General features: G+C 37.1%; 1 protein-coding gene across 1 annotated transcript in view; it reads right to left on the bottom strand.

The window, feature by feature from the left end:
• The window catches only part of LOC124595974 (T-cell activation inhibitor, mitochondrial-like), a 338719-nt gene extending 330137 nt beyond the window's left edge, over positions 1–8582 (bottom strand). Inside the window, exon 1 of the mRNA XM_047134917.1 lies at positions 8440–8582. Coding sequence (XP_046990873.1) covers positions 8440–8462 — 23 coding nt within the window. The 5' untranslated portion in view covers positions 8463–8582. The remainder of the gene's footprint in view (positions 1–8439) is intronic.
• Between the last annotated feature and the right edge of the window lie 2729 nt (positions 8583–11311).

An 11311-nucleotide genomic window follows, 5' to 3' on the forward strand; every position in this document is an offset into this window, starting at 1 on the left:
TGTACTTCCACAAACCTATCGACGAACCATCAGATCCCTGATACACAGAATCAGTGATGTATTTTCGTTCGAAAGATGCACAAACAAGCTATTAAGCAGATGGTCATAATGTTTGGGCTCATCAGTGTATGTAACAACTCTTGCTTTTCCCATATTAGTTCTACACGAGTAAGATGCAGGAATGTAATACTTCATATTTAACTTATCTAACTCAGATAGTTATAGGATGCCTGTATTTTCAGAGTTCCCTAAATTTTCCAAACAGACAAGGAGCTCTTCTAATCTTATCACTCAATCTTCTAATAATCAGATGAAATAAGCTAATCTTAGTTTTGTGCACATTCTTATTCATTTTGTGGTGCTCGTCCATTATTTTAAACTCTTTCACAACAGGAGCTTAATTCTGATTCTAACCTAAAAAAAAAGGTTCTGCGACACTAGGGACCACAGAGATCTTCTTTTCTGTGATGGCGTGCCCAACCCCCTACCCTCCCATACATTTTCTGCAAGAAGCTCAGCCAATCTACATTTCCCCTCTCTTATTCAGATGTACACTGCATCTAGTATATTCCCGAACTGTAGCAACAGACACTGCTCTCAATTAAGTGCTCACATGCCTCACAGCAGTGTTAACACAGGTTGGTCACTGCACTGTAGGACATTCACAGAACTACTAAGTTTATGTGTGAAGGAGGAGGGGGGGGGGGGGGGGGGATTATTATTCTATTTATTTCAGGTCACCCCTTATGCTGTAGAATAAATTTCTTTTATTTCATGTCTATGTTCACAAACCTGTAGGTCTTCAGACTACCGGTTTCAGTCAGCAATGAAAATCTTCACAATTAAGGTGATCTACGAACTTATGCAACTTGTTTATAGACTGTTGTTAGTTTTTTGTGTGTTCATTGGCTCACAATCATTATGTTTCAACATGCTCAGGAATGCGTCACTACCCTTATGAAAACTTCTTTTTCTTGGTGGTAATACAACACCAACACTGTATATCTTGTATGTATATTGATGAACTCAGTCATCCACCTTTAATTAATATGAGAGGCAACCACAATTTTTTTATGGCTGCATAAGGACCTTGATCCTGTGCCAGAGTACAGTTAGTCATGAACTGGAAAGAAAATTTTGTTATAAGTAATATGTACATGAACTACTCTATTTTATTAATTACTAACTTCACACAATGGTACATGTATTATCAGACTGCTGTCAGTTGGCCTAGTTAATTAAGAGTTGACACCAATAGGCTATGGTGTATTAAAACTATTATCACATCTTTTTCTGTATGATATTACTTATAAAATAATTGTGGAATTGCTCTGTAGTATTAGTCTAACTTCCTGACATTTGCATTAACAAATCAGTCAGCGGTTATTGAATAGCAGGTGCCAATTTTGAGTGTTAAATGATATTAATACATGTTTATAAATTATAATGCAAACTAACAGATTGTAGTAATTGACTCTCCCTTAGGCTACAATGTAAGTAATGAAGTCACATTCTATTACACACACTGTGGTACATTAAGCATTTTACCCAAACTAATACAGTATCCCGCAGTAGAAAAATTCATTTAGCTTCCCCTCTGATGGGCATTATTAGCTAAACGGAAGGAGGTCTTGTATGTAACACAAACAATAGCTGACATAATAATGATATGGAAGTATGCCCCAGTAATGAAAAGGCTATCAACCCAAATAACAGACTATAACCAGCCCTACAACATGATGCTTCCTTATGCCTGATAACTGGTGTATATAACTTCATACAAATATTAAATTAAACAGTTACTAATTTTATCTTCAATATAAAAAAAAAAAATTAGTTGCTCTGAAACAATGTCGAGATTTGTGTGCCAGGATGCATTAGACAAATAAATTAAAATGTTACGTTCTGTGGTAAGTCCTTCTGGAATTCCATTCTTGATTGGTGCAATAGTTTACATATCTAAGAAAGTTCACATATTCCTGACAACAGAAGCTTTATCGGAAGTACAACGAAAGAGATACTTGTCACTGAAAATAGTAAATAATCCTGTTTATCATCTATCATAATACTTTAGCCATAAGAGCGAAGTCTCATGAAAGTCTTGCTTTAGATGTCTGGAACTCCACCCTTTCCCCCCTCTGCATTTATACTCCACAGCCAACATATGGTGCATGGCAGAGTGCACCTTGTACCACTGCTAGTCATTCACTCTCTTGTTCCACTTGCAAATGGAAAAATGGAAAAAACGACTGTCCATATGCTTCTTTGTGAGTGCCGATTCTCTTATCTTGTGTTTGCGTCCCTCACATGAGGGACTGTGTAAGTACTTTTGGATTACAGAAGATCACTCACTAAAAGGCAGAATCATTCAAAGGCACATAAAAAGAAAAAAAAGACAGCTTTTGGAGTATTCCTTTTACCAGCTAGAGTAAAATACACATGGAAAAAAAATGTGTGTGCGCATGTAGGGACATAGGCATATTTGTGGGTGTCTACTTGTTTCCCGTGTGTATTTTGGTCTAGTTCAAAAAAGGATAACTCTAAAAACTAGCAAGTTTTCTTTCTTGTGTGTGTGCCATACAATTACAGCGCTTCTGCCTTTCAGTATGTGGTCTCCTTCAATCCAAAAGTACTTACATTCTACCTTCCTGCATTTACATGTGATATATATTGATGGCAGAAAGATCTCCACGGTAGCAGAGCACAGCCTCAGCGAAGAACACACATTTCAATTTGAAGAAACCAAGAGACTGTGTACAGCGAAAGGTTTCTGGGACACTCTTATTAAAGAGGCAGTGGAGATACATGTCAGTGATAACCTGGTCAACCAGGATAGTGGCTTCCAACTCAGCACCACGTTGAACACAACATTATCAAGAATAAGACGAGAGCACACCGATGGAGGCAGGTCGGTGACGGCGGATGGAATAAACAGGCCACACCGAGACAAGACGCCAGGACCTGGTGGCCGCGGCTCCTCCCCACCATGCACTGCCACGCTGATTCTACTTGCACCTGATTCGCCCAACTGGTGCCGAGGATGCAGACAAGCTCGTAGTTCAGCAGCTACAAAGAACTGGACGAGACGTGAACCCAACACTTCGCCTGAAGGTGGCAAGTAAGGAACTTCCTGAAATTTTACTTGAGAACACATTGACTCAGCTGTCAACCCAAGAAGATTTTATCATTGGTGATAATAGTTCAAAAGAAAAAGCCTTGCAGTACATGGAAGAGTCAGTTTTGAGAAATCCTTACCAGATTAATTTTCATCTAACAACCTCCTGTTAAATAAGGAAAATCATTAAATCTTTGAAAAATAAATGTTCTGTTGGGGTAGATGGCATCTCTAACAAGATATAAAAAAAATGTGGAGCAGTTACAGCTGATATCCTGAGTCACATCTGTAATGCATCACTAACTCAAGGTATTTTCCCAGACAGGTTAAAATATGCCACTGTCAAGCCTCTCTACAAAAGAGGGGACACCAAAGATGTCACTAATTACTGGACAGTATCCTTTCTCACAGCATTTTTAAAAACTGTCGAGGAAGCAATGTACCCAAGAGTGGTTAGCCATGTCAGCAGTAATGGGATACTTGGATTTCAAAATGCTGTTCCACTGAGACAGCAATATACAATTTCACTGCCCACATAATAGTGTGTTTAAATAGTAAAATGTCACCAATAGGAATTTTCTGTGACTTGTCCAAAGCATTTGATTGAGTGAACCATGGCATTATGTTAAAAAAATTGTGGTTCTATGGTATAAATCAAACAGCATATTAGTGGTTTAAGTTATATCTACACAACAGGAAGCAAAAAGTTTCTTTATATGGTTTAAGTGATTTAAGGAAGTTCCCCACTTCATCTAACTGGGGTGAAATTACATTAGGTGTTCCACAGGGTTTGATCATGGGTCCCCTTCTGTTATTGATGTATGTGAATGACCTTCTGTTATTGATGTATGTGAATGACCTCCCTCATCTGAAACAAGAAGCTAAACTGACACTGTTTGCTGATGATAGAAGCATCATTATTAATCCAGTAAAGAAACTCCAATATAAAATGATACAAATAATATCTTTGGAAAAGTTATTGACTGGTTTTCTGTGAATGGGTTTTCTCTGAACTTTGAAAAAACACAGTATGTCTAATTTTCTACTGCAAGGCGTACAGTTCCTTCTTCAAAAATATAACACATCAACAGAACTCGGTAGCCAGGGTAGATCATGCTAAGTTTTTGGGAGTATATATATGTGGATGAGAACCGTAATTGGAAAATTCATATTTTGGATCTCCTAAAGCAACTAGGTTCAGCAACATTTGCAACCAGAATAATTGCTAATTTTGAGAATATAGAAATTAGCAAGCTAACTTATTTTGCACACTTTCACTATCTGATGTCATACGGAATAATATTTTGGGGTAACTCAACATTTATTGCAAAAAGTATTCACTGCTCAAAAGAAAGTGGTTACAATAATGTGTGGGGCTCACAGTAGCACATCTTGTAGGCATCTCTTTAAAAGGTTAGGAATTCTTGTAATAGCATCACAGTGCATTTACTCAGTAATGAAATTTGTTCTCAACATGGACCATTTAAAAAAAAAAAAGTGACATTCATGATTACAATACCAGAAGAAAGAAAGACTTACACTATCCTCTACTTAACCTATTGTTGGCACAGAAAGGGGTAAAATATGCTGCTGCAAAACTTCTCAATAAATTACCATGCGGCAGTAACAGTTTTAAAAATAAACTGAAATCTCATTGACAACTCCTTCTATACCACAGATGAATTCTTGAATAGGAACAAATAAATATATAGTTATTTAATATATGTATTTTGTGCATTTTTTAGGCCATGGGGTAGCTAACAAAAATTTTAAGCTCTTCTTTTTAAAATAAATAGCAAGAAGAAGGCCTTCATTCATGTGTGCATTTCTTATGCACTTGACACATTCCACATCAAAGTGGTTACTATGAGATTGATCAATAGAACACTTAGCTAACTAAATCAAGGGAAATAGGAGTTGAGAAGGGAGTGAGACTGGGTTGCAGATTGTCTGCAACATTATGCAACCTGTATGTTTGGCAAGCAGAAACAGAAACTGAACAGAAATTGGAAAAGGTAATTAAATGTTCAAGGAGAAGAATTAAAAACTTTAGAAGTTTGCCAATCCACTGTAATTCTCTAAAAGACAGCAAATGACTTGGAAGACTTGTTGAATGGAATGTATTCTTGAGAGGAGGTTGCAAGATTAATGACAATGAAAGAAAAACGAATTAAGTCAAACAATACCGAAGGAATTAGGTGAAAGTGAGACACTAAAGGCAGCAGATGAGTTTTGCTATTTGGGCAGTAAAATAACTTATGGCTGAAACAGAGTGGCTATAAAATCCAGACTGGCAACAAACACAAGAAAAGCATTTAAGAAAGAGAAACTTGCAAACAATTAACATAAATTCCAATGTTCGTAAGTCCTTTCTGAAGGTATCTGTATGTAGTGTAACAATAAGCAACTCAGACAAAAAGAGAATAGATGCTTTTCAAATATTATATACAGAAAACACTGAAGGTAAAATGGGTAAATCAGGTAACTAATGACGGGGTACCAAACTGAATTGTGAAAAAGAAATTTATGGCACAACTTGACTAAAAGGAGGGGTCAGCTAATAGGACACATCCTGAGGCATCAAGAAATCGCTCATTTGGTAATGTAGGTAACTGGGTGGGGAGAGCGGAGGAGATTGTAAAAGAGAGACCACGGGATGGTACGCAATAGCTATGTAGAAATCAAGAGGCTTGCAGAGGACAGACTAGTGCAAAGAATGTGTCAAACAGTCTTTGGACAAAGGATCACATCACCCATTTGATGTCTGGAACAATTACTTGTTCATGTGGTGCACAACACACATGGAAAGGTGTTAGGGTAAAACAGGCACTTAAACTTTGCTTAATAATCTATCAATATTTAATAACATTTTATGTTTTTGGGAGTTACAAGTCATAACAACCTCAAACAGACTTAATGTCTGTTAATACTATTCAGAATGTAAAGATCAGCAAACACTTTTTAGTCGAGTGTATTTAGCTGTGTCATCTTACATGACAAGTTCTTTCTAAAAATGTTTTCTACACGTTTTATCATACAACTTGACCATTCCTTTTCAAAATCTACTTTACCCTGCTACGTGAGTAAATTTGTGTTTTCCTTTACATTAGTGGCTATTTTTTTTACTTCACTCACAGAGTTATAAATCTTAAACATCCCTTTAAATATTTTATAGCTTCTGTGAATGTATCAAAAATCTTTAAATGAGATCAACTGAAATTCATTGGCAGTTTACACAATAAGACCTATTTCCTGTAGCAATTCCCAGTTTCCATAATAATGTGTCGGTGTCAAGTTTTACTGATCAACTTAGTTAAGAAGGGTGAAGCTTGCGATATTATCGAAATAAAGGATTTACTTTTATCACTGCAATCACAAACTATAAATTTTACTCTGTTTATTTCATCATAAACATTGGTGTTTTATTTGCTAACACTACTGTGTGTTTTCATGGCAACAACATGCATTATTCTGGTGTACACAATGATACATTAAAATGTTACTATATTGAATTTCTGCAACACCAGTTTTATCAGCTGAAAGCAAATGATATAGTTTAAATTGCTTAACTGTCATTCTCTGTTGTGAATCTTTTAAGAAATTACCAACAGAACTATAAGCAGCCATACATTTTTTTTTTCTTACCCACAAACGTTTGAAACTGTCAGTGGAAGTCTGTAAATTGTAATAATTTAAAGTGTGCTTGCAGGAAGTAACAGTTGACATGAATGCACTTCCATATGTTGATATACACAAATTATTGTCTACAGTTCTGAACTTGGACACTTTGTTACCCATATGGCAATTCCGCGTTTTCCAAATGCCTTTTGCGATAACATACTACACATTTATAATCTTCTAGCTGCAATATTTAGGCTCCCATATTTAAATAACATACAAGTTAGCGGAAGCAATGAATATGTTACACAGTTTACCACCGATTATTTACTTGCTTTCACTATTGTGTAAGATATTTATATATTATACTTAAGTTCCACACTTTCTCTGGTACACTAACATATTTTTCACCTTGTTTATCTGTTTGTAACCCATCTGAATAACTGATTGTGTGTCAATAATAGTCACACCAAACCCCAGCATTGCTTTGTATTTCTTCAACTACCGGTAGGAATTTCACTTTTTGAGAAACACTTTCTGCAGTTTAACATTGAACTTCCATCTGACACACACACACACACACAATTATGATCACAACCACTCTCAATGTAACAATCTACATCCACGCCCATAGTATGTTAACTACCGTTAAGTTTATAGCAGAACGTACTTCTCACTATATCAGTTACTAGCGCTTCTTTTTCTCACTATATCAGTTACTAGCGCTTCTTTCCGTTCCATTCGCATAGGGGGCGTGGGTAGAATGATTCTTTAAAAAAATTCGGGCACTAGTATTTTCCTCGCAGTTCTTACAGCAGCTATACATCTTGGGGTTGTAGTATGTTCTTAGATTCACTATTTAAAGCTATTTCCTGGAACGTAATAAACAGAATTTCTCGGGTTTATCTGGGTACATACATATGGCTATTAAGAACACAATTTGAGACGTACCACAATAGGGCATAAACGCTATGAGGAAACAAAAACGACATGACCTCAAGCAGAGAGAAGAGTACTCTTACGTTGGAACTACCTTTCGCTAAAAGGTAAATCAAACTATCTACACTATCCATTGCTTTCAATGTCTCATTCATTCCTGTGCCGTAAGCATGTACATCCAACTTCTTGACCTACGATGGGAATGCTTTTAAAAAATTAAATATTTTCTAACTTACTTTAATGTTATGCTTTCAAACATACGCGTTTACATATACTTCGCTGTTCTGGAGATAGTACTTTTCTCGGTTATAGATGAGTGAATTTGACCTGGTTTCTGCCACTAGTTTCGAAAATGTTAGTGGGTGCCTTCAATAAATTATGTTGCACACCTCGAATGACAGAAGATTTTGCTACTGAGTCGCCAAACACGATTATTGAAGAACATAACACGTATAACCCGAAGTCCACTGGGAAAAATCTTGTTCTCAAACACTGTGTGGACAAAAAATGTGTGACTGATGATCATTTTCACTGCAATAAACCACTGCTTTTTCCCTTGTGTCAGTGTACAAAATTACCATCAGTCAGTTGTGTGAAAAGGTTTAGGTTTTCGCGTATTTATTTTCTTTTCCTGCTAAACTGATATTCTTGTAGCCTTTCATCAGCGAATGCGGTAGCGAGTGTAAAATTTAATAAATATGATACTTCTGCAATTATGTAAAATATGCTCTATTTCCAACAAGCACATGTTAATTTGCAACTCGTACCACTTCGTGAAACATTTCTCCATTGACAGTTACAACAACACTGATTTTGTACGCAACTGCAGCGACAACGTTTAAGAACTCGAATGTCAAACTGCAACCTTAAGCTCAACGCAATAACACCACAGAACACTGATGTTTACAACCCGCACATGATACAAATACTGTCTATGACTGAATTTCCACATATCTTTCCAAAGTGTTTTCTATCAAGGCACTACCTTTTTGTTATTTTATTATGCAATAGGCAAGTGGAGTATCGTATAACTATATACATTACAAATACAGTGCATTTCTGTGTAGTTTGGTTTGATTTATTACTTTATTAACTTTAGCACCAAGTCTGTGTTGTTCACCACCCATGGCTGGATAGACTGCGTCAAAACTTACAAAACTGATAAATACAAATAATTCGTAACAATACAAATTTTACCTTCTATACATTAATCTGCTATTGACATGTGAGTTTAAAAAAGGCTGAATGCCGTACAGTGGACTAGTTTTAAGTCTCTTACAATTTTGTTCTTGAAAATCTCTAGAGGCAAGATCGGCACTTACTTGGATAGAGATCTGAACATACTCAGAGCAACGTATGGAACGCTATCTCTCAATCAACAGGTTAATATGTTTATGATCTCTTTGTTGTGGGTATTTTGGTCATGTTTGTTGTGCCTCTTGCTGAGGGAATCTAGATTTTCCTTAATCTGAAGTGACACAGAAGTACATAATGACTATAAACAATCATTATCTACAATTTTCTGAATAATGGCCTACAGTTCTCCTGTCTCCCACTTGATATCATGATCATTATGGTTTTTTTGGAAGTAATAATACTTTCTTGCAGCCTGCAGAGTGACCCCATAGTAACACTCTACAGCTGATACAGCTGTGAAACAACGAAGAATATACTATTAGGAGATGCCGATCAGTTATCAAGTGTTTCAGTTTTCCCAGGAGGTATTCAACTCATGACAGTTTTTCACACACACATGCCATATGGTCTTGCCAGTAATTTTGTGTCCACTATGAACCCCAGAAGTTTCACAATACCTACACAGCTTGGGTGTCCTTTGTCTTTGAGGCTACATATCCATTTTTCGTTTTTTTCTTCATTGATTTTCATTTTGGTTTTAACAAACCAAACTTTTGACACTTTGAAGCAACGCATCTGATTCTTTTGGGCCTTGCTGGCACTGATGATTTTTGAGTACAAAGTTGTGTCATCTGCAAAGTGCAAGAACTGCCCATTAGAGCTTAAGTCATTTATAAAAGCTAGGAACATGAGGGGTCCCATTACCAATCCCTGTGGTGCACAATATTCCATATGCTGTTAACATGATAGCACTCCTTCGACTGACACAATATGCCTTCTGTTTTCTGGATAAGATTTGAGGGCTGCCAGAACAGTGCCTCCAACACCATACTGACTGAGCTTATTTGCCAGGATCTTATGAGCAATGCAGTCAAACACCATACTAAGGTCGCAAAGTGTCACTGATAAAGATTCTTTCTCTTCAAAACTCTGTTTCATCGTAGCAACCACATTTATTGCTGCTGTTGTTGTAGATTTGCCTTCCCAGAAACTTTACTATGCTTCTGACAAGAATAAATAAATTTAAAAGAAGTCTAAGATTTGCTCTTTCGTTGCAGTCTTAATGGGATTAGCAAAGATTGGTGTTAGTGGTACAGTGTTAAAGTTTTTTCATTGCAGCAACATTGTTTTTATTTTGGTTTGTAGTTACTTCCATTTTCTGGATGCTTTCGTTTTCTTGTTTATCCTCTGTGTGCGTTATTGTCCTCTGCCATCGTGTTCTAAACTGTTACATACTTAAATAAACTCTGTACAGACAGACTTATTATCAAGCTCCATTTTCTGCACCCAATTATGAGTTATGAGCTCAGAAGTATAAGGCTGTTTTTCAGTGTAGTTTTTATTTATTTTTGTGTCTGAAACACCATATATGGAAATCTACGAGGGTCGGTCAAAAAGTAATGCCTCCCATTTTTTTTCTACTTAAAGAAATTAAGTTAAGTGAAAAATTTGAATTTGGCGCCATTCCTCAAACCTTCTTCTGCAATCCACTGCAGTAGTAACTTTCTGTGTCAACAGGTGGCAGCACAGCAGAAGTTTGTAAGATGGCCGACATCGATGTTCGTTTGAGACAGCGTTGTGTGATTGAATTCTTGAATGCAGAAGGTGAAACGCCCATACGCATTCATGAAAGACTGAAGAAGGTGTATGGTGTTGTGACAGTGGATGTCAGCACTGTTAGACGATGGGTTCGTCGTTGTAAGGAAGCTGAAGGGCAAACACCGTTGACTGACGAAAAGCGGAGTGGCAGGCAGGTGAGTGCAGTGACTCCACACAACATTCAGCAAGTTGATGACATCATTCGTGGTGACCGTCGGGTGACTGCAGATGAAGTGTGTCGCATTATTTCTCTTAGTAAAGGCAGTGTGATCACGATTATTAAACAATTGGGGTACTCAAAAGTTTGTGCACGGTGGGTTCCAAGAATGTTAACCGATCAGAATAAAGAGGCAAGGAAAACAATAGCCTCCCAACACTTGCAGCGCTTCCGTTTGGAGGGAGATGAGTTTCTGAAAAAAATTGTGACCGGGGACGAAACATGGGTGCATTTTTTTGAACCCGAATCAAAGAGGCAGTCAATGGAGTGGCGTCACACAAGCTCGCCGAGGAAGAAAAAATTCAAAACTGTGCGATCGGCAGGGAAAGTTATGGCAACAGTTTTCTGGGATACAGAGGGTGTGATTCTGGTTGATTTTTTGGAGCAGGGATGCACAATAAATTCTGTTCAATACGTCACAACCCTCAACAAACTTAAAGCACGTCTTCAGCGAGTTCGCCCAACAA

The sequence above is a fragment of the Schistocerca americana genome, chromosome 2 (assembly GCF_021461395.2).
Source record: "Schistocerca americana isolate TAMUIC-IGC-003095 chromosome 2, iqSchAmer2.1, whole genome shotgun sequence".
NCBI lineage: Eukaryota > Metazoa > Arthropoda > Insecta > Orthoptera > Acrididae > Schistocerca > Schistocerca americana.